Source organism: Triticum aestivum, chromosome 3D (assembly GCF_018294505.1).
Source record: "Triticum aestivum cultivar Chinese Spring chromosome 3D, IWGSC CS RefSeq v2.1, whole genome shotgun sequence".
In the NCBI taxonomy this organism is placed as follows: domain Eukaryota; kingdom Viridiplantae; phylum Streptophyta; class Magnoliopsida; order Poales; family Poaceae; genus Triticum; species Triticum aestivum.
The window spans coordinates 425,997,203-426,018,924 of NC_057802.1; the positions used below are offsets into that span (position 1 = coordinate 425,997,203).

The window sequence follows — 21,722 nt, forward strand, 5'->3', positions numbered from 1 at the left end:
GTTTGCAAGAAGCTTATACCAAAACTTGTTCCTATTCGGCCAATTTTTTTACCACAACATGGTAGTACCATGACATGACACTATGCCAAGTTTCATGATTTTCAGGCGTGTTTTGAATTTACAAGAATTTTAAAACCAAGTTTCTCAATGTTCTCGGCCGAGCCACGATGCCCACATGTTTGAATTTCATTCCCATTTCTTGCATGGGACCTAGAAATTCAGCCGAGGACACACATGTGATTTTTCAACCAACTTTGGTGCACGGGAGCATGTGCTTGTAGTTCAAATTTGAATTATGCACATTAAATGACCAGAAAATCAATTAATGTATAAAAAAGGACATACGAATCCAGAATAATTCCAAAATTTAACAGGGCACTCATGCAGTTCTATGTTGCCTCTGTAAAGAAACTCAAGGGGGGCAGCGTATGTCATTTCACACTCAAAGGTGACACGTTCCCTCTCAGAACCACGAGCCTTCTTGAGAGAAGCTCCGGTTTGCAAGAAGCTTATACCAAAACTTGTTCCAAATATGCCCAATTTTTTTACCACAGCATGTTAGTGCCATGACATGACATCATGCCAAGTTTCATGATTTCCAGGCGAGTTTTGGATTTACATGAATTTAAAAACCAAGTTTCTCGATGTTCTCGGCCGAGTCACGACGCCCAGATGTTTGAATTGCATTCCAATTTCTTGCATGGGACCTAGAAATTCATCCAAGGACACACATGTGATTTTTCAACCAACTTTGGTGCACCGGAGCATGTGCTTGTAGTTCAAATTTGGATTATGCACATTAAATGTCCAGAAACTCAATTAATGTATAAAAAAGGCCAAACGAATCTAGAATAATTCCAGAATTTAACAGGGCACTCATATAGTTCTATGTTGCCTCTGTAAAGAAAATCCGGGGGGAGGCAGTGTATATCATTTCGCACACAAAGGTGACACGTTCCCTCTCAGAACCACGAGGCTTATTGAGAGAATCTCTGGTTTTGCAAGAAGCTTATACCAAAACTTGTCCCAATTCAGCCAAGAATTATATACATATGAAAACAGGGTTTAGATTATCCCGAACATCTCGCCACCTAGACCAATGTACTCTGATTTGAATCAACATAAAATGGATACAAATATTTGAATTGGAGATCGTATGTCACATGTAGTTTATAGTGAAATATGATTACTGCTATATGCATGTTTTTGTTATCAAGATAATATTTAAATGATTGTATAACTTGACAGCAATCGTATTCAAATAAGGAAAATTGATTCAAATTTAGTCCATATGGTAGACGACAATATATATGTTCATAGGGTGGAGTAAAATGTTCATATATGATGGAAGATCAAAATGTAGGACTACATCCATTATAAACCGCAAGGTCACCTAATGATATATTCGAATTCAACATAACATGGATTCAAATATTGAAATTCGAGATCCTGGAATTTGTAATCATATAAAAGGGACATGACTCTTTCTTTTGGTGGGAATTGATTTGTTTTTTTGTTGTTGAGGGAAGTGCGAATCGATTTGGTACTGTACAGGGTAATCTTGTTCTCCCAATTTTTTACACTTTTCTTGTAGTTTTTTCAATGACATTTATAGCAATATAGTAAAAGGGGACATCACTCTCTTGTGTCTTGTATGAATTGTTTTTTTGTACATGTTAAGTTTGTTCTGCCAAACAAGGAATCCGCGCCTTGTTATCCCGAAATTTTCAAGCTTGAGTTTCTTTTGTCTCATCTACTTTGAAACTCCCGCCTCTTCAACCCGCAACGCGCCTTGTTATCTCGAAATTTCGACGCGCGCGAAAACTCCCTCCTCATCCGAAATCGGTCCCGCAGCCCGGACACGCGAAATCCCCCGTCTACCCCTCAGCCAGAAATGTCGGTTCGATGTCGCGGTGTCAAAACCGGTGGGGGTACGCTGGTAACTTACCCTACATTTCGGACAAGCGCGTCCCTAAGCCATGGCTCCCCTACCTTCCCCTTCGTCCCCCCATTCGTACACCGAGGCCGCCAAAACCCACGAAACCCCACGCTCCTCGGTCGGCCTCCCGACCGCTGCCCAACCGGAGACTCTTCCCCGATGACGTCGTCCACCGCAACAGCTCGCCGCCCCTCATCCACCGCACCGGATGAGGATCCATCGTCGATCTCGTCGTCCCGCCGGATCAGCCGCCCCGTCCTCCACCTCCAAGAAGCTGCCCGATGTTCGCCTCGTCTATCGCACCACCTCCATCCCCACAGCGTCGTCATGACCTGCCCCACCGGAACCGCAGCACCCTCACCAATTCCTCCGATGAAGCCGAGGCCAATTCGGCGCCACCAAGGAGGTTCTGCACTCACCGCTGCATTTTATCTTTTATTCGATATCACGGGGCTGCCGGTGCTCGATACCGAGCAGCCATGGCGGGTCTCCATCGATGGCGTCGTCGCCGACCACTTCATCCACGGCATCTCTCCCCATGTCGTTGCTTCCTCGGCGGGGACTTCCACACCGGCACTAGCTGCAGCTGCTCCGACTCTCGTTCGCGCTGCTGCTGCTGCTCTGGCTCTCACTCGCGCCGCGGCTCTGTTCTTGCTGTCGGTTGCGCTGCTGCACTGCTCTTGCTTTCGTTCGTGCTGCTGCTTTGCTCTGATATTGCTGTCGGTCGCGCTGCTGCTCCGCTCTTGCTCTCGTTCGTGCTGCTGCTCTGCTCTTGCTCTCGCTCGCGCTGCTTCTGTTGCACAACCTCCGGCAGCTACAGGAGTTGCTGCTTTAGCACTTGCTCGCGGTTCTGCTGCACGACTTGCTCTCTGCTAGTGCGTTCCCTGCTTGAGCGTCTGCTGATTTAGATCATTGCTTCTCTGCTACTAGTGCTCGAACGCCCTAAACATCTATTGCAATGCTCTTCTACTAGTTCAATTATTTTCGACAGTAAAATTCAGTTTCGACTGTAAAGTTCAGTTTCTTCAGTTAGGTTCAGTGTAAACAGTATTTACAGCATCTGTCGGAGCGGCCGTGGCGTGGCTGATGTGCTTTACATCTAGCACTTTTTGGTGATGTATTTTACATCATCTATTGCGGATGATATTAGAGTCCCACTACAGATTAACATTGTCTGTCTTGTCCTGCTTCAGCCTCGCCGCCGTACACCTCACCGGAGCTGCTCCAACGACAGAACCGTCCATCACAGTGGAGCAGTACCCTCGGCGCCATTTCCAAAGGCCTCGGATCTTCTTCCCCGCCTCCGACAGTCACACCAGCATCACCATCCTCCACGTCCAACCCAATGATGCTGAGGTCGACAAGGCTATGCCAAAGAGGTTGTACACTCGTTGCATCACTTTGTTACTCTGCATTCATGTTGATCCCTCAGGGATCCTTTGCTATGGAACTACTATGGTACTACTATTCGTGCATTTGGTTAGGAGTGGAGCAAAGCAAAACTGGAGGATTTTTTTTCCTTTGGTGTCTCTTTCAAAGAAAAATGGTAGGTATTTTAATATCCAGTTGGACGTCCTTTTCAAATTAATATGCATGAAGAACAAGACTAATTGCATTACTGTCATAATAAGATTCTTATTTTTTCATTTTCACGTGGTTTGACTTTAATTTGACCATGTTTCTCCATTCCTGTTTTCTTCCAATTCATGTTAACCAAACACCGAGGTTCGCAGAAATCCTATGTTTCCAAATGCTCTGTTTTGCACATGCATTCCTATCCTATTCCTGTGTTTTTCCTGTCCCTGCGTTTATAGAATCCTCTAATTCTAAGGAGCCCTTACAGATTTACTTCATTTTCAGATAGGCGTCAAAGAAAACTCTGTGTGTTATGTCCTGCTCCTACCGTGTCGTCATCCACCCCACCTGAGGTGCACCATCGACACAAGCGTTCACTGCAGCAGAGATTCCCCCTACAAACTTTCTTTCACCGCCTCAGATCATCTTCCTCGTTGCCAGCAGCCACGCCAACTGCATTACCATCATCGACTGAGCAGATGAACCTGAGGACTACACAGTTCCGGAAGAGAGGTCGCAGTCTTTCATGTTTGCTTACGTTATACATCGGTTATTATTACCTGCTACTTTATCATTCAAACTTGAGTTTTAAAATGCCCGTGGGTCTCATATCGAGGTAGCAACGAATAGTATCTGTCTACTATCTGGTTCATCTGGGGTCTTCTATGTGGTTCATGTTGGGTGGGCAACAAACAGTAGATGATCCATTGTCTATCTTTTTAAACTGAAGCTATAATCTACCTGCTATCATTAGTTTTGGATCTATCCACTCGTTTGCTACCATCAGTCTTGATTTCTGCATGCACCCCTTAGGCCTTACAAAATCTAACTAATTTTTTTATTATGCATGTCAGTTATTGTACACAATCGTACTGAACATGTAGAGAAAAAGAGAAGACCGTTGCGTGGGAATATAATGTCATGCAGACGCCGCTCCATGGTGGCGAAGTGCCCCCCTCCCGCCATTCCAGATTGTATTCCAGAGGAAGATAACTGTTCAGATGGGGATTCAGAGGGAGCCGACCACTCCTATTTACCACCTGAGGTGTTTGCTCTAACCTGGCATGCTGATGTTGGTCATATCATGCATATGGCGCCTCGCATTGCTTACATTATTCATCTTATATGTCATCAGCTTATTTAGATTTGCTTTGTGTGAATACCACGTGTTTGGTTACTATATCATACTCCCACCGTTCCTAAATATTTGTCTCTTTAGAGATTTCAACAAGTGACTACATACAGAGTAAAATGAGTGAATCTACACTCTAAAATATGTCTATATACATCCGTATGTAGTAGTCCATTTGAAATCTCTAAAAAGACAACTATTTAGGAATAGAAGGAGTATATGGGAATTATGCAATGCCATCTTCTTTAGCCAGGCATCATATACGTGAATCATGCAATGCCATCCTGTTTAGCCAGTCATTGTATATGTGAATTGTATCGTGCCATATTTTTTTCATAATGTAATCCATTTGTCAACAATGTTTATACATTCATCTACTCTTCATGTGCATCAGCCATTTGAGTCGGTCATGGGAAAATCTGGAGTGAAAACAAGGTCTTCTGAGCAGTCAGTGCTACCTGTCGATGCAGATTTCTTGCTGGTTACAGATAGCTCCTCAGAGGAGGATTCAGAGACAGATGACCAGTCGTATTCCCCCCCGAGGTGCATGCTCTAACCTGCCAAGGTTATATTGCTCATATCATGCATATGGTGTCTTGCATTGCCATGCCATCTGCTTAGATTAGACATGCTTTGTGTGAATTCCTCCTATTTGTTTCTATATCAGATATGTGAATTATGCAATGCCATGTTTTTCAGCCAGTTATCATATATGTGAATTATGCACCGCCATGTAGCCAGGCATCATATATGTGAATTATCTCATGCCATCTTTTTTTTTCATTACGTATTCCATTTGTCGACAATCTGTGTATATTGAACTACTCTTCATGTGTATCAGCCATTTGAGCCGGTTATGGAAAAATCAGGAGTGAAAACAAGGTCTTCAGAGCAGGCAATGGTACCTGTTGAAGCATATATCTCGATGGTTACAGGGAGCTCCTCAGAGGAGGATTCAGAGACAGATGACCAGTCCTATATCCCACCTGAGGTGTATGCTCTAAGTTGCAATGTTTATATTTCTCATATCATGCATATGGTGTCTTGCATTGCTTAGTTTAGACATCATATGCACAATATTGAATTCCATCTGCTTAGTTTAGAGATCATACATGCGAGTGCCAGCTGCTTAGTATATGAATCAATTATGTCAATTATATCATGCCATCCTGTATACTTAGACAACATGTATGTGAATTATTTCATCCCAACCTATTTTAGAAAGACATCATATAGTTTTGTCATGTCATCCTGTTTAGATACTCATCATATGTTGAATTATGCCATTATATCCTGTTAAGTTATCCATCATATATCTGAAACTGTGTCATGCTATCCTGTTTAGTTAGGCATCATATATGTGAAATTGTGTCATGCTGTCCTGTTTGGTTAGACAACATATATGTGAATTACCACATCTGTCTATCATACAATGTCTGTACGTTCAATTTCTTTTCTTGTTTATCAGCCATTTGAATTGGAGGGGGTGATGGCAGTATCTAAGGGAGCAAAAACCCGTTCTTCACAAAAGACAGTGCTACCCGTCGATGCAGATAGAACCATGGTTGTACTGGCCCACAAACTAGCCCCACCACACATAATCGAGACTCTTCCAGATTGCACACTTACACCGTTGGGCAGAGAACCAGCTACAACCCATCTAACCCCAACCCCAGCGGATAGTAACCCACTTCTAGTTGACAAAGCACCATGTCCACCACAGAGTACCCCCACACGAGCAGTTTGTAAAGCAACTGCAGTGCCCAAAGCACGAAGACCACCACAGCGAACCCAAACTCCACGTTTAAAGCAGAAGAGCAACTGTTCTCAGGTCAGATTCCGTAGCTATGGTCCATACTCCTTTGCTGTTGCATCACTGTATTTACTCATACCAACTACTTTCGAATTTGAAGGATCCAATTGAAACTCCAATGGCGCAACAGGTATGTTTTAAACCTATTTCTTTAACTGGTTATTGTTCTAACTTCATGCTCTATGTTGATTTCAGTTTCAGTTGTATAAACAGTTATGTTCTCATGTGATGCACATTACAAGTGTTGCCAATGCTGTGTAGTTTCTCACACTTATATTCTGTCTATGCTGTGTGTCTTAAAAATATATGAGTTGAACTGTGTCTCTATCTTGATTTGGCAACATAAACTAGAATGATATGGACAATACAGTGACCATAGTACATAGATATATGTTTGTTTCATGTTGTTATCCTGTCCACCTTACTACTGAACCGGTTTACCAAAATGAGTTTGGTATACTACATGCTAAACCTGTGATGTGTCTGCTTGTTTCTCTTGTAGTATGCGAACAAAATATTGGAGAAGAGCACCCCACTATGCAATGATAGAGAAAGTAATGCAGATAAGGTTCAAGATAGTGAGACAACCCTGTTGGTCTCCAAGAAAGGTGATAAAAACGATCTTGTAGACAGTGAGAAAACCCCACAGTCCTGCGTTGATGTAGTGTTCGAGTTACTGGCCAGTACCGCTGGCACAAGCTCTTCGAACTCGCTGCCTGAATCACTTCGGCTTCTTCAGTCTCAGCTACAAGCTGAAAGGCATCAGTCAGCTGTGCTGCGGCAAGAAGCCGAAGGACTGAGGAAGTCCCTGCAGAATTCAGATGCATACTTTCTGGTGCAACAGCAAGCGCTGGAGGATTTAAGCGCCAAACAAGAGAAAGTTAATAAGCTTGCTAAGCATCTTGCCAGCATTATGGGTACCCAGGATATTGTTTCTTGAGCTCTTCTGAAGTGGTTTCAGTTCTGGACTTGTTTTGCTGCGGCGTTTATTTGCACTGGTCGCCAACTTTGACAACCAGTGTATATGACATGCTGCTTTGTTCCCTATATTTGCACTGGTGGCGAACTTTGATGCCCAGTGTATGTAATATGTGTAATAGTCGTGATAGCCTAGCGTAAGTTGCTTGCTTATTTATTTCCTTGTTGTCTTGTTTATTTGTTTGCTTGTAGTTAGTGTAGTTCTTTTTTCGCGGTTTGCTAGTGGCCGCAATAACCTATTTTTTAAAACTAGGCCACAATAACCATGGGCTACATATTTACTGTAGTTACCATGGGCCTCCTACGGGCCATAGAAACAATGGGCCTTCTTAGGGCCGTAGAAAGAATGGGCCTTCTACTGGTCGTAGCATCACTGGGCCTTCTACGGGCCGTAGCATCACTGGGCCTTCTACGTGTCGTATGATCGATAGGCCAAACATGGGCCAATAACAGACCACATTATGGGCCGTAAATGGGCTAGATTTGGAATCGTCCGTTCATGGGCCGACAATAACAGGCCGTCCTTAATCGGCCGTATTCGATGACGTTATGAAAACGGCCCAATGGATTAACGGGCCGCAAACGGGCCGATTGTAACCGCGGGCTGAATTTGGCCCACAAGCAGAAAAGGCCAATGACGGGCCGTAAGTAAACGAATGCTGGAAATGAGCCCAAGAATAAATGGGCCCTGAGAAGGCCAAAAGATAACACGGGCTGGAAACGGCCCAATGGAATAATGGGCCGTTAATGGGTATAAAGGGGTACACTGTTCATCGCGGGCTAGATTCACCACGGGTCGTTAATGGGCCAAGAGTTACAAATGGCCTCGTATGGGCCAAAAGACATCATGGGCCATACATGGGCCAGAAGTTACAATAGGGTTGGAATCATATTGGACGGGCTAGATGAAGCTACGGGGCTTAATTCCGATAGGCCGTAACGGGCCGTGAGTTAGCGGGCCATAAATGGGCTATATACGAACATGCCGTTAACAGGCTTTCCGTGGGCCGGCCCGTTACCTTTTGACCAAGTCAAATGGGCCGGCCTTTTCACCGAAATGGGCCTCTGTTGGGCCGTGCCATGTGTCGACGTATCATAGGCGCCTCTTGTCCAATGAATGGATGACATCTGTCCTAACGGTGAGCCAACACGTGTTTCCTCCGGCCAATGAGAATTTTACAAGTGGAAAATCCTCATTGGTCCGGGCTGTTAGCGGGTTATCGGATCCAAAACCGGACCCGATAGCTTAACGGCGACCCGTTACGGTGGATGCCACGTGTCGGTCACCCTTGACGAAAGCACTTCCATGACGCGTGATTTATCGTCATGGAAGTGGACACTTCCGTGATGATAATCTTGGTAATGTCATGGAACACTTCTACGACAGCACAGGTATGACTATCTTGATTCTGTCATAAATTTGTCATGGATGTACATGCATGACAGAAAACGTGACCTACTGTGACAAACACGTATCATCACAGAAGTGTATTTTTTTGTAGTGTCCACAGTTACACACCTCGGTCATATCGTCGTAGTGCTTAGGCGAAGCCCTGCGCCAGTAACTTCATCATCACCGTCACCACGCTGTCGTGCTGACGGAACTCTCCCTCGGTCTCAACTGGATCAAGAGTACGAGGGACGTCATCAAGCTGAACGTGTGCTGAACACGGAGGTGCCGTACGTTCGGTGCTAGGATCGGTCGGATCATGAAGACGTACGACTACATCAACCGCGTTGATAAAACGCTTCCGCTTTCGGTCTACGAGGGTATGTGGACACACTCTCCCCGCTCAATGCATCACCTAGATAGATCTTGCGTGATCGTAGGATTTTTTTTGAAATTACTGCATTCCCCAACATATGACACGTAGATATCTAGCATTGAAGTCACCATATAATAATGCCTAGTGTGCTAATAGCCTCGTTGGGTCCACCCTTCATTTCTGTCTCTCTTATTTTCTCTTAGTTTCCCCAAATTATATTGAAACCAAATCGTCAATGATGGCATGGCTTTGTGCTTCATGCCCGAGAAAACCCTAGATCATGTGTACTTTTTTGCCCTAAGCCCGAGCAGCCTCCACACAAAGCCGACAAAGCTGGAAGGGAAGACACTATGTGCTGTTGTGACATCGTGGAGGACGATGAGGTGGAGTATGCAACCATCTTGAACTTCCTAAGAGGCGATGACCATGGAGAATGGCAGCTCAACACAAGATGGTCAATGTCAGGACCCCGATTCTAAGTCACACCGATCTAGCCTGTAACACCTCATATCACTTTGCGGCCTCACGCACGGTACTCCCATGGGTGTCGCCTTACCATGGCCCGGGACCGTTTGCGCCTTTTGGCTCACGTATATGACAATGTCGCTAGCATCCATATGACAGAGAACCCGGTTCGACATGGCTAGTCGTGAACCCAAAGCGGCACTAACGTATGGGGACAGGCATTCATGAATCAACATCGAACGTGTCGGTCAGCAGCGTGTGAATCCGGGCTGTAGCACTGGGCTAACAGGACTCCAGGAACTCGGGCTGTAGCAGGCTAGGCAGGACTCCGGATGTCACCGCGTGACATTTCCCCGAAGGGACAGACACAGGAACGATGTGAAACACATGCCGGCCAGTCAAGTGTCCGGAGCAGTAGTGCTGGGCTAGCAGGACTCCGGTGAACCGGGCTGTAGCGGACTACTATGGCTCATGGAGGCACTAGACTACATTTCCCCATAAGAGAGGCTGCCAAGGATAAACAACTAGATTGTCGGATCCCACACATACCAAGCATTTCAATCATACACACAATATGCTCGATATGTGTAAATACAACATGGCATCACAACAAAACTCTACAACTCAAAGTACTTTATTTAAGGGGCTCCGGAGAGCCATACATAACATGTTCATACAGATAGGGGTCACATGACCCGACACTCAAGTCATACAAACATACAAGCACATGCGGAAGCAAACTTGTCTGGGTACAGACACTAGAAAGAAAGAAGGCTTGACGAAGCCTGTCTATCTACGTAGGCCCTTCACAAGCTCAGATCACCACCTGGGTGGCAAGTCACTCGTCAACGTCGAGATCTACATAGAACCCATCGGAAGGGGCGGTGTTGTCGTCTAAAAACAGTAATTGAAGCAACATGAGTACAAAGGTACTTGGCAAGTCTTACAACAGATCCTACTATACATGCACATTCTCAAGAAGGTAGTGGAGTTATTGCAGCAAGCCAGCTTTGACTCTTGGCTAAGCTATCCTACGAGACACCACTTGTAAAATAGTTTTCGCACACGAGTCCACTAATCACCATCTCAATACTCCACCGTGGATCCTCCCTCGTCATCCCACGAGAGAGCCATCCGCGGTACTCACACTTATCTTGAGTCTTTTAGTAGTAACCATTAACTTGTCTATGAACTGCATAAGCGACCAAGTAGTCCTTTACCGCGGACGCGGCTATTCGAATAGTTTTATACCCTGCAGGGGTGTACTTCGTCACACACGCTCTCACCACTTACCGTCGTTACACGACATGTACTCGGCAACCTTCAAGCGGAAGCCCAACGTGGGTGTCGGCCACAGCCTACCTGAACACTCAAGTCTCTAGTCCAGGTTTATCGCCTATTCAGGTTCCATCCGCAGGGAGTCCGGCCGAGGTTTCCACATACGGCCCCAAACGATGTGTGCAGGGTTCCCGGGACACCAAACGGGCGACTCGGTACACCGTGCCACGAGCCTACCGCATCACAGCCCACCCCTCGGGTCAGCGCTGTCCACGGCCTCCAGCTTACTACAAACACCAGAAACTATGTGCAACTCCTGGACAGAGGACAAGGGTGATTAAGAAGCCGAGGGGGTCCATTGGTTTCGGGCCCAATGCGTGGTAGTAGCTGAATCTTAAATCACGCCTACAAATCTCAGTTCTTAGGGACGGTCTCAATGAAACAACCCACCATGTACTCCTACATGGCCTCTCATCGATACCTTTACCAAAACATATTCAACACCTCACTCTCATTACCAGCACATGCTTTCACTCTAGTTCATCACCCTGATGAGCCAGACCTGACATGACTCTAAGCGTAGCAAGCATAGCATTGTAGGAACACCACATGGCTCAATCAACTCCTACACATGCTAGTGGGTTTCATCTAGTTACTGTGGCAATGACAGGTCATGCAAAGGAAAGTGGGTTCAACTACCGCAACACACAGTAGTTTGAATCGCGTTGTCTTAATGCAGTAAATGAGAGCAGAAGCGAGAAGATGGGTTTGTATCGAAATGATCAATGGGTTGCTTGCCTGACGGAGTGGTGGTGGAATACTGCCCTTCAGTTGGATACTCGTGAATATCCTCGGAGGCAGAACCTACCACGAAGAACACATCGAAGCACAATCAACACCAAGCAAAGTGCAACAATATGATGCATGCATGAGACATGGCAAAATGAATGTATTGGGCTAATGCAACTAAGACCAGATGGGTTTGGACCATTTTGAATCAAAGATTCAAATTCCAAGCTCATAAGTGGCCCTTATTAGTGCTTTATCTTGTTCTGCATTAAACAGCAGGTTAATTTGCTTAAACATGCATGAAACCAGTACAGATGGATAGATTGGATTTTTCTGATCATTTTTCATATATAAATCTTTTCATTCTGAGCTATAGATTATTTTCTATGATTTTTTGAAGTTTGTGATATTTTCTGGAGTTTCCTGTATAGAAATAATTCCAGTAATTAAATTGTTTATTACGTCAGCAGTGTGTCATGATGACGTCAGCGGGTCAGCGGGGTCGTCCAGGTCAAACCTGACGTGTGGGTCCCCTGTGTCAGTGTCACTGTTAGTTAATTAAACTAATTAGAATTAATTTAAATCTAACCCAGGTTAATTAGCAGGCGAGCCCCACTTGTCATTGACCCAGGGGAGGTCAAACCCCTGGTCAACTGGGCTGACGCGCCGGCGTTTAGCCGCCGGCGAGGCCAGACGCGGCGGTGGGGTGCGGGATCCGTGCTCCGGCGACCAAATGGGCGGCGGAGAGCATCTACACGCAGCTGGGAACGAGCCGCATCGATTGGTGGTGGTGGTGGAGCTCGGGGTCGCCGGAATCGACGCCGGCGACGAGCTGTGCGGCTGCCGGGGTACGGGTGTAGTTGAACCCGTCGCTAGAGAGCACGGCGAGGGGCGTGCGATGGTGCTACGGGCTCCTGGCGATGCGGTGAAGCTAACGGCCATGGTGGTGCGACCGTTGGATGGCCGGAGCCTCGTCGGCGACGATCTCGGCGGCGGCGTGTGCGGGTGAGCTACGTGTAGTTGCTACGGAGCTCGAGAGGGAGAATGGAGAGGATGGGGAGGTGGCCAGGCTCACGGTGGTTGCGACGGAGCAGACGGCGAGGTCGGGGACGAGCTGCTGCGGCGGCGACGGCGAGATGGATCTCCGATGGTGATCGACGAAGACAGGGTCGGTGGAGGCGGTGCAGAGTGTGCAAGCGCTCGGGGCTCGGCTGGCTCGGCGTAGCGGACGAAGGCGGAGCTTGTGGACACGGTGGAGCGGCGCGAGGACGACGGTGGGCGCGGCTACGTCGGCGGGACGACGGCGGCTGCTTCGGCCATGGCGAGAGAGAGCGAGGGAGAGGTGCAGGGGGCGAATGGGGGTGTCGGGGCGGTCGAGCGGGCGACGGAGGTCGACCAGCGCGTCCAGCGGCGCGGGCGGCAAGCAGGTGGCGCCGTGGCGAGCTCGCGCACGCCGGCGTCACCTCTCTGCCTGCTCTGGCAAGAGGAAGCAGCTGGCTGGCGCGGGCCAGCACAGTGCTGGGCCGGCCAGTGGGCTGCCAGGTAAGATTCTCTCCCTCTCTTTATTCTGTTTTGTTTTTCCTATTTTTCTGTAAGTGTAGGGCTTTATTAAAAATACTAAAACGTTTCCAAAAATCCTGCAAATAATTGTGGGCTCTGTTGGGATTATTCCTAACAGCCCTCACTTAAATCCAGAATTATTTGGGCATTTGAATTATTCTATAGCATTTAAATGCCCAAATGCAAATAGATAAAGAATTAATCCAGTGACCTTATGTGTCCTAGAAAATTGTGAACCCATTTTGTCAGAGGTCCTAACCCAAGACAAAAAGGGAGGACTTTTTAGAAGGGCATTTCAGGTTCATTGAAAATAATTTTACTAAACCCTAGTTGTTTTCAGAGGGGGTGCTAGGGGTTTCTGTCATCCCCATTTCAAGTTTCTGGAAAAAGTAAACATGATGCAACACTCTAATGCATGAACTAGTTAGGATGTGACAGTCAAAGGGCACAATAACGTTGGTGAGGGCACGTGGGGAGTGGTGAGGTCGCCTGGGGAGTCTCTTCATTAGTCGGTACCAATTACCTAACATCATAATGTCGCCCATGTACCACCGCCTCTGGATCGTCAGTCCCATGGAAGCACCTATGATGTGCTTAGTGTGTCTAGATACAACATCGCCACACTTAGGAATGCCCAGTTCGACGCCCACAATTGTTAGTGTCGAAAACAAAGCATATTTGAGTTTGCTCTTCCCATGGAGCACTAAATCAAAGAAAGATCCACGAGGGTCACATGGCGACTAGTTGGTACACGCGACTGCATGACCCAACTCTTATCCCTCTTCCTCCATTATCTTATCTCTCCCATCTCCTCCTCACCTTTCTAATGGATAAACTGTATCCTCCATAGCCTCCAGTTGACACCTGCAAGCCATCATTGGGCAACCACAATGGCATTTGAGCCTAGCTAGATAGCTTTGTTGTACAATGGTGTTGGATATCTAGTGTAATAAAGGACAACGAAGGGCACTAGATCTAAATGATGATATCAAGACTAAATAACCAATGGATCCTCAAGGCAGGCTGCCAAGTCTCGAGTTTCTCGAAGACGATGACTTGGACCGGGCTATGATTTTTATTACGAATGCTCACACGGCTTGTCAAGGGAAAACTGTTCTTCTGTATCCTTGTGCCACTAAACTCGTTGTTGGGTCATATAAGACCATATCCATGTGGGTATGGGACCCATACATAGGTGCCCGATTTCCTTACACTGCGCTAAGAGGGAGCTACTGCATGTCAACTAGGAGGAGTCCTACTCGTGGAAGATCTGGAGTACCGTACGAAGAGGCAATGCATCCCATCTATGCATTCAAGCATCCTTGCATAATTGAGGGATCTTCTCATAGTTGACTTGGAAACTCGGACGCTCACACCCTTCTGGTGTTAGGCCAACAGAGCACATTAATGAAAGTGCGACATCGAGGCTGACTCTCACTCCCACAAAATCTACGCCTGACACACGTAGCCATCTCCACTGCTCGCATCTTACCCACACGAGAAGGTAAAACCTCCACCACTTGTTCAACACGGTATAGTGGACGGATGTTGTGGATTTGCACCCACGCCGATATGTGAGTCAACTTGACACAAGGTGGTTGCATGGATCCATCAAAAGGGTGCATTTATAACTCCATCCCGACGAAAGATCCATGGTCGACATTTGTAGAACAAACATATCGACCTCTACAACCCTGAACGAGAATTCACATGCTAATCCCCACACACAAGTCATCGTGTTACATAACGAATTCAAGCCGAACATCTTCACCTTATGCACTTTTGTAACCGCCATCGATCTCAAATTCTGCTTCATGGTGTTTACCTCTCCCCTTCCTAGGAAAACATCATCGATCTCACTGTTCTTCATGTTGAGATTCTTCATTAGTTCATAAATATCTACCTTAGGTTTCAACCCTTTGTCCATCATTGCTCGCGTCGAAGACGAATTCTCCATGGTGCCTTGAGACCAACCAGTCTAATCTGCCCCAAACCCTATATCACCTTTCCTTGCCACAACGGGGTATATGGATAGAGTCGTCCCCTTCATCATCCCGAACAACGGGATGGTAGAGGAGGGCGTGCGTTGATATAATAAGACCCAATAAGAAATATCGCCGGATAAGTTTTTCGTCGGTAGAGCTTTAAACCCGTTTCTTAGGTATTCATTTCTTTAGGAAGTTTCCGAGGTTGAGTTTTTTACTTTTTGAGCAAAGTTTCCTTTTTCTTTCAGGGATTGAGCATAGTTTTTTTAACAAGGCTTGAGCATAGTTTCTAGTTTTTTTTAGATCTTTTGAGTTGTTTCTAGGTATACTCTTTACCGTTCCAAATACCGAGCCAAGCCCAGCAAGGCCCACGATCAATCTTGCCAGGGATCCAAACGCGCCCTAAATTTCTCTCCCCTGCTTTACCACCAAGCCCTACACCCGCCGCCGTGCCGTTCCCCAGCGGCGTCATCGCCGGCGCCTCAATCCCATCCCCCATGCCCCCCACCCCCACCCACCACGGCCTCTCACGCGCGCGGCCGCCATCGCCGTTCCCGTTCTTCCTCGTCGGGACATCGCGTTCCTGCCGTCTCCACCCCGTCCGCAGTTGAGTTTTGAGGTATGCGTTTTTTTTTCCATCCAGCGATTAGTAAAGTCCCACTGACCTTCACGAGTTCTGGCTGTGCAGGCGCGCACCCGGCAGAACTTCTAGATTCGCCCCCGCGGCGGCGCCCGACATGTCGACCCCCTCCGGCTCCGGGGAAGCCGACGGGGCCGTCCCCGCTGCCTCTACGTATTACGACGTCTTCGGTCCCGATGTACGTGCTTTCTTCCCGTCCTTTTCTCTTCTTCACTGTTTTAGAGAGGTAGGAAGTTTTTAACCACCTGGAGCTGTGTTAGTCTGCTACTAGGAAACTCCAAAGTAAGTTTTGGAGTTTTAGTTTGTTGGATAGAGGGTCATGCAATTGCAACATTGTACTGTTCATTTAACTTTATATAGTGGCTCATGGTGAAGATGGCATTTTTGGGTGACTGTTGCTAGTGGAGCTGGGCCAAAATATGTATGAGGCTTCACTCCATATTCTGGGAGAGATTTCTCAAAGGGTTGAAGTGTGGATACCTATAGGTGGTTTCATGGTACAAATACGACATAGAGATATTGGATTTTTTCTGTGAGGCAAAAACCTAGACTGATTGCTTGTTGAGCAGAAGAGTGTTTCTTCTGTCAAATAAAAGGAAGTCGCCCCACCTGGAATTCGATGAATACGTCGCGTATTTTGTTATCAGAGTTTGCTCTTAACACTAGAAACCTTCTATGTTTTCACTGTGATCAAATATTTGAATTACGTCTACATGATATAAATGGAGTATTAGGTGAATAAGCATGTAAATATTGTTTATATTCAACAATTTTATCACAGACGTGTGTCTAGCTGGACATGTGGATATTTGCTTATTTGTTATTTGGTCAGAGTACTCTTGTGCTGCTTACTTTTACTGATTAATACATTTGCTACTTGAAGCTATGCCTTATTTCTTACAGAACTAATCCTTGTCTCATTTTTTTTACATTCTATCCAGGCTAAACCTGATGTTATTTTTAAGGAGGCCACTTCAGATTCCACATTGAATTTGCAGGTCCTTTCATAGCAAAAACACAATGCAAATTGACCACTGACTTTTCTTTCTTCGTTCTAACACACCATTTGGTTGTAACACAGGATGTCCAGGGGCTAGTAACTTGGGTTATTGGTGAAGGCATGCCGCCTTCATGGGTGTTTGTTAAAGTAAATTCTGTTCCCTTGCCCTTCTTACTTTGTGGAGAACATGATTTTCTTTTTTCTTTCCACTGTTTCAGTCATTATCAATGAAGAATAACTGAGTTTTTCTGGTCCATAATTTTCATAACTGCACTTTGGACTGAGAACAACCTGTTCTGTAATTACTAAAGTAAAAGTGTAAGATGTTTAAGGTCACTAGTGTGACCCGAAACGTCTTACGTTTGTTTACAGAGGGAGTATCTCAAAAACATGCAGCATTTTTTAACCTAGTGAAAACCATAAAATAATAATTACTGGCAACTTGTGACTACAATAAGTGAATTATAGATGCCGATTTGAAGTAAGCATCGATATGCACACGTAATGTGGACTTCCGTTAGTATTATTTGCTGCTTTAGAAACCCTACCCGTACTTAGCTCTAAAACTATGTTTTCTTTGGTGTTCAGAACAAGCCTCTTATCCCAAAAGTTATCCTTCTCTATGTTCCTGGCCTCGATGCAGCTTTATACATGTCTCAGTCCCGCCTCCTTTCTTCTTTGAAAGGATTGTGTGGCAATCCAAAACCTGTTCTAGCTTCAAGGTTTGTGCTTTAAACAGAGACTTTGAATTTTTTGTCTACAGTTTTTTGTATTCTATTATCAGTATAATAGCGACACTGTTCTCATATCTATTCTGTACACTCATTATAGCTAACTTAATTTTCTTTTGGCAGCTGTATACCAGATGAAAGGCATACCATTGACGCACTCCTGACATGCAGAGTAAAGCGAAAGCGGCAGCCACAAACTTCAAACCAATCATATGAATCTGATGGAGGTATGAGATCATGGCTCCTAAAAATTGTGTCTATTGTACCTTTTCGGCCCCGCACTATGTGATTTGGTCTGCTATTATGTGAGTAGTCATTAGGCACTGAAAAGATATGATGTTCGATTTATGGTTAAGATTCCTTTTCATATTTTAAATGTCACATGGCAGCTAGCATAATCTAAAGTCATGTCACATCAGAAGTTTCTCACCAGGCTGGAGTTGACAGTATAGCGAACTAACTGGATATATTTCTTGCTGAGCATCTATCATTTATTTCCCTAAGCTCGGCTCTTCTATTTATTTGCTGTTTATGTACATTTAGCCATTCACTAAAATTAGTGTATTAATTGGAAAAGGCAGTGCCTAGGAGGCGCCTAGGCACGCTTAGGAACTAGGCAATGGCCAAATGCCTCGCCTAGGGCATAAATGGGAGTCTAGGCAGCGCAAAACAAAAAATTGTCTACCGAATCGAGAAGTCATGCCATATTGCATTAATATGCCAAATGGGTCATATTCTTATGTTAGTAGCTTGTAGTTAATTTAATTATATGCCCTCAAATAATATCGATACACAATATAATAACAACAGATACATCCTGATAGAAAAAACATATGATCGCCTAGGCCACGCCTAGGGCGCTTAAGCACGGCCAACCGCCTCGCTTACGCCTACCGCTTATTTCAACCTTCCTTTCCTATGACAAGTGGGCACTACTGATTCCTGAACCAAATCGATTTTATATTTTATTTTGGGCGATTTGTTAACCTTTTTTTTGTTTCAGGTAAATTATCGAGTCTGGCGGACCTAAAAGATATACCTTTTCCTGTTAAATATTACACACTTTCTAAAAAGGACTTGGAAGATAATGGCTACACACTCAATTTACCAGGTTAGTTTTTTATTTATTTATTGACCCTGCCTTCCAATTTTATGCCCTGACGTTAAAATGGATGTTTTCCTTTTTCTGCCAAAATTTCCAGGTTTTGTCCCTACGGTTGCAGCTCCTAGAGGCTCTTCCCCATACGAAATTCTCGCACTTGATTGTGAGATGGTAAGAAGATTTTCTGTTTCTTGAATTTTAAAATACTGCTGTATATTTTGAGGCCCTTGTTTGATTTGTTCATCCAAGTTTTTTTTTGAAATATTAGGTTTATCTAGTGTTCATAGGTTTACATTCATGCCACCTTTTTATTCTTATTCTGATATTCATTAAAAATATATGTCATGTACTTTATAATTTTTCACTTTTCAGTGTGTGACAGCAGCTGGATTTGAACTTACAAGAGTGACATTAGTCGATATTAAAGGAGAGGTATGTGTACTTCCCTTCCCAAAGCTTGGCTAGAGCATCCTAACAAAAATCGTCCCTATCACAATAATGCTCGACTCAGATTTCTGTTTTCTTTTGATCAAAGTGATCTTAATAATTTGACCAAATACATAATTCTTCTCTATAACATGTGCTGGCATGAACCATTATTTTTCTTCACACTTCAGTCTCCATATTTTTTTTTGTAATCTCTTCAGGTGATACTGGATAAACTAGTCAAGCCTACTAATCCAATAACTGATTACAATACAAGGTACAGGATGCCTTCACTTTCCTTTCTTGTAGGGCTAGCTAGCCTGAACCTCAACTATGCTATATTTTCGAGCCAGTTTTCCTCAGCGTATTTAGGTTAGAACTTGGTTGTGATTTGTGAGGATGCTAGGATTTGGTACCTCTATTTGAAGCACATGTATATTAGTAATATTATCAATTTCTTATTTTAATTGAAATTCCACTTTCCTAATTTATGCCTTTATATATTCTTAGGTGCTGAATGATAGCTTTGAGTATAAATATTCTTAATAGTGCAGGTTTAGTGGAATCACTGCTGAGATGCTATCCGATGTGACAACAACCCTCCAGGAGATTCAGGTCAGCTGTTTCTAATTTTCTCATGATTTTTTAGTTTTTGTCATCATTTCATCCTACTTTAGCTGAGACCATTGTGTCTCTTTCAGGAAGAGTTTGTTGGACTTGTGTACAAAGAAACCATTCTTGTTGGGCATTCTTTGGAAAATGACCTTTTGGCATTACGGATATCTCATGACTTGGTCATCGATACTGCTGTTTTGTACAAATATAATCGTGGCCCACGCTGTAAAATTGCTTTACGTGTCCTTGCAAACAAATATCTTAGCCGGGTGATCCAGAACACAGGGTCTGGGCATGACAGCGTGGAAGATGCAAGAGCTGCTCTGGATCTTGCCTTTTTGAAAATCAAATACGGTAAATCATACTTTTCAGTACTGTTTTTATTGCTTTTCCAACGGTTAGGCATGGACAGGTCATTACAAGCACATGCTTTTTGGTATTTGATTTGTCTGATTTGTTGCCTTTCTGTGGTAATGTTTATCATCTTATTTTCCAGGTCCTGATTTTGGCTCTCCACCATCGTTTTCACGAAGAAAGTTGTCTTCCATTCTGCATGAATGTGGGAAAAGGAGTTCCCTCATTGATGAAGTGTTTGTTCTTGACCGCTATTCAGATGCTTCCTGCAATTCAATTGCAGTTTTCTCAGATGATGACGCCCTCTCCAGATCAATGAAAGAGGTTAATATTTTTTTTTTAGTGGTAGCGTAATAGCATTGCTTCAGTGATTTTTTACAAGTTCTCATTAGTTGCTAAAATCGCACTGCAGGTAAAGAATGACAAAATCAGCTTTGTCTGGACTCAGTTTTCAGGATTGATCTCTTATCTACGTAAAAGAGCTGAAGATCCTGAAAAATTGAAATCCTGTGTTGCAGAGGCTATTGCATTGAAAACCTGTGATAGAAAAACTGCCCGGAAAAGAGCAAAGCAAATTTGTCCAGAGCTGAAGGCAATTTTGAGTGAATTGGACAAGAAAATAAAAAAACTATATGATACACTGCCTGAAAATGCAATGTTTATTATATGTACCGGTCATGGGGATACTCCTTTGGTCCAAAGGTAAATTCATATTCAGAAAGAAAGCATTTCCTGTTTTCCATTCTAGTTTGAGTTTGTCCTCGAGCTGGCTATAGTCTGTTGCTTAAACTGTGTGCCATGTTACCTACTAACCTTTAGTAACCGTGGTATGTCATGCAGATTAAAGAAAATGCTCAACCACAGAGAAGAAACAGTCGATAGCCGGGAAAATATTGTCCATGCATTGGAAGATTTACAGGCTCAAGCAGAAGTTGCTCTATGCTTCTGCTGTGTCAAGCATTAGCTGTAAGCAACTTGTTCTTTTCCCCACATGTTCCGGAGATGGAACTTGATGCGCCATTCTGAGCTTGCACTGTTAACAACCATTTTTGAAGATCGATGTAACTCACAAACACCCCTTCAGTAGTTGCAGCCTTGCTGGAAGGATGGATTCAGGTGTGCAAGATTGATGATGTACCTGCAAACGGCTTCGTTAATTTTAGGAAGGATGGAGTCGTGCATGGACTGGATCCTAACCGACTGACATGAAAACTTGAGGCTATTACACGGATTCAGCTTTGAAACACGGCTTTGAAGTCCGAGGCGTGCCTTATGATTTTTTGTGGGCTGGGACGATAGGTTGTACTGTAGATCATTTGCATCACTTTTCGGATTTCAGGCATACTAATTTGGTGGGCTGGGATGGTAATTTCCAGTAATTGTTTGTATTTTGCACCTGGGTAAACTCTGAAATCACCCAGAAACTAAAATTGCACTGATTTTAGTCTAGTAATGACAATGTAGTGCACATGCCTCCATGAAGTAGTCCCGAGCATCATAGCGTATGACGGCGCCACAAGCCCCCGCGCTTTCTTCAGAATATTTGGGCGTTGTGGCGCAAGCTTCAGACTAAC

The 21,722-nt window shown here is 44.6% G+C and overlaps 1 protein-coding gene across 2 annotated transcripts; it reads left to right on the forward strand.

Annotated features, from left to right (window-relative positions):
- Nucleotides 1-15,705: 15,705 nt before the first annotated feature.
- Nucleotides 15,706-21,424, forward strand: LOC123079355 (small RNA degrading nuclease 5). Of its 2 annotated transcripts, XM_044502120.1 has the most exons (16): nucleotides 15,706-15,887; nucleotides 15,969-16,098; nucleotides 16,862-16,918; nucleotides 17,002-17,067; nucleotides 17,509-17,642; nucleotides 17,775-17,878; nucleotides 18,655-18,762; nucleotides 18,854-18,924; nucleotides 19,126-19,185; nucleotides 19,401-19,456; nucleotides 19,734-19,794; nucleotides 19,881-20,148; nucleotides 20,291-20,472; nucleotides 20,561-20,850; nucleotides 20,989-21,114; nucleotides 21,233-21,424. In XM_044502120.1, the coding sequence occupies exons 1-15, from the start codon at nucleotides 15,778-15,780 to the stop codon at nucleotides 21,110-21,112; spliced, it is 1,821 nt and encodes a 606-aa protein (XP_044358055.1). In that variant the 5' UTR covers nucleotides 15,706-15,777; the 3' UTR covers nucleotides 21,113-21,114; nucleotides 21,233-21,424. The 2 variants fall into 2 exon arrangements, with proteins under 2 accessions (XP_044358055.1, XP_044358054.1); XM_044502119.1 differs by having other exon boundaries at nucleotides 15,707-15,887; nucleotides 20,989-21,424.
- Nucleotides 21,425-21,722: the final 298 nt, after the last annotated feature.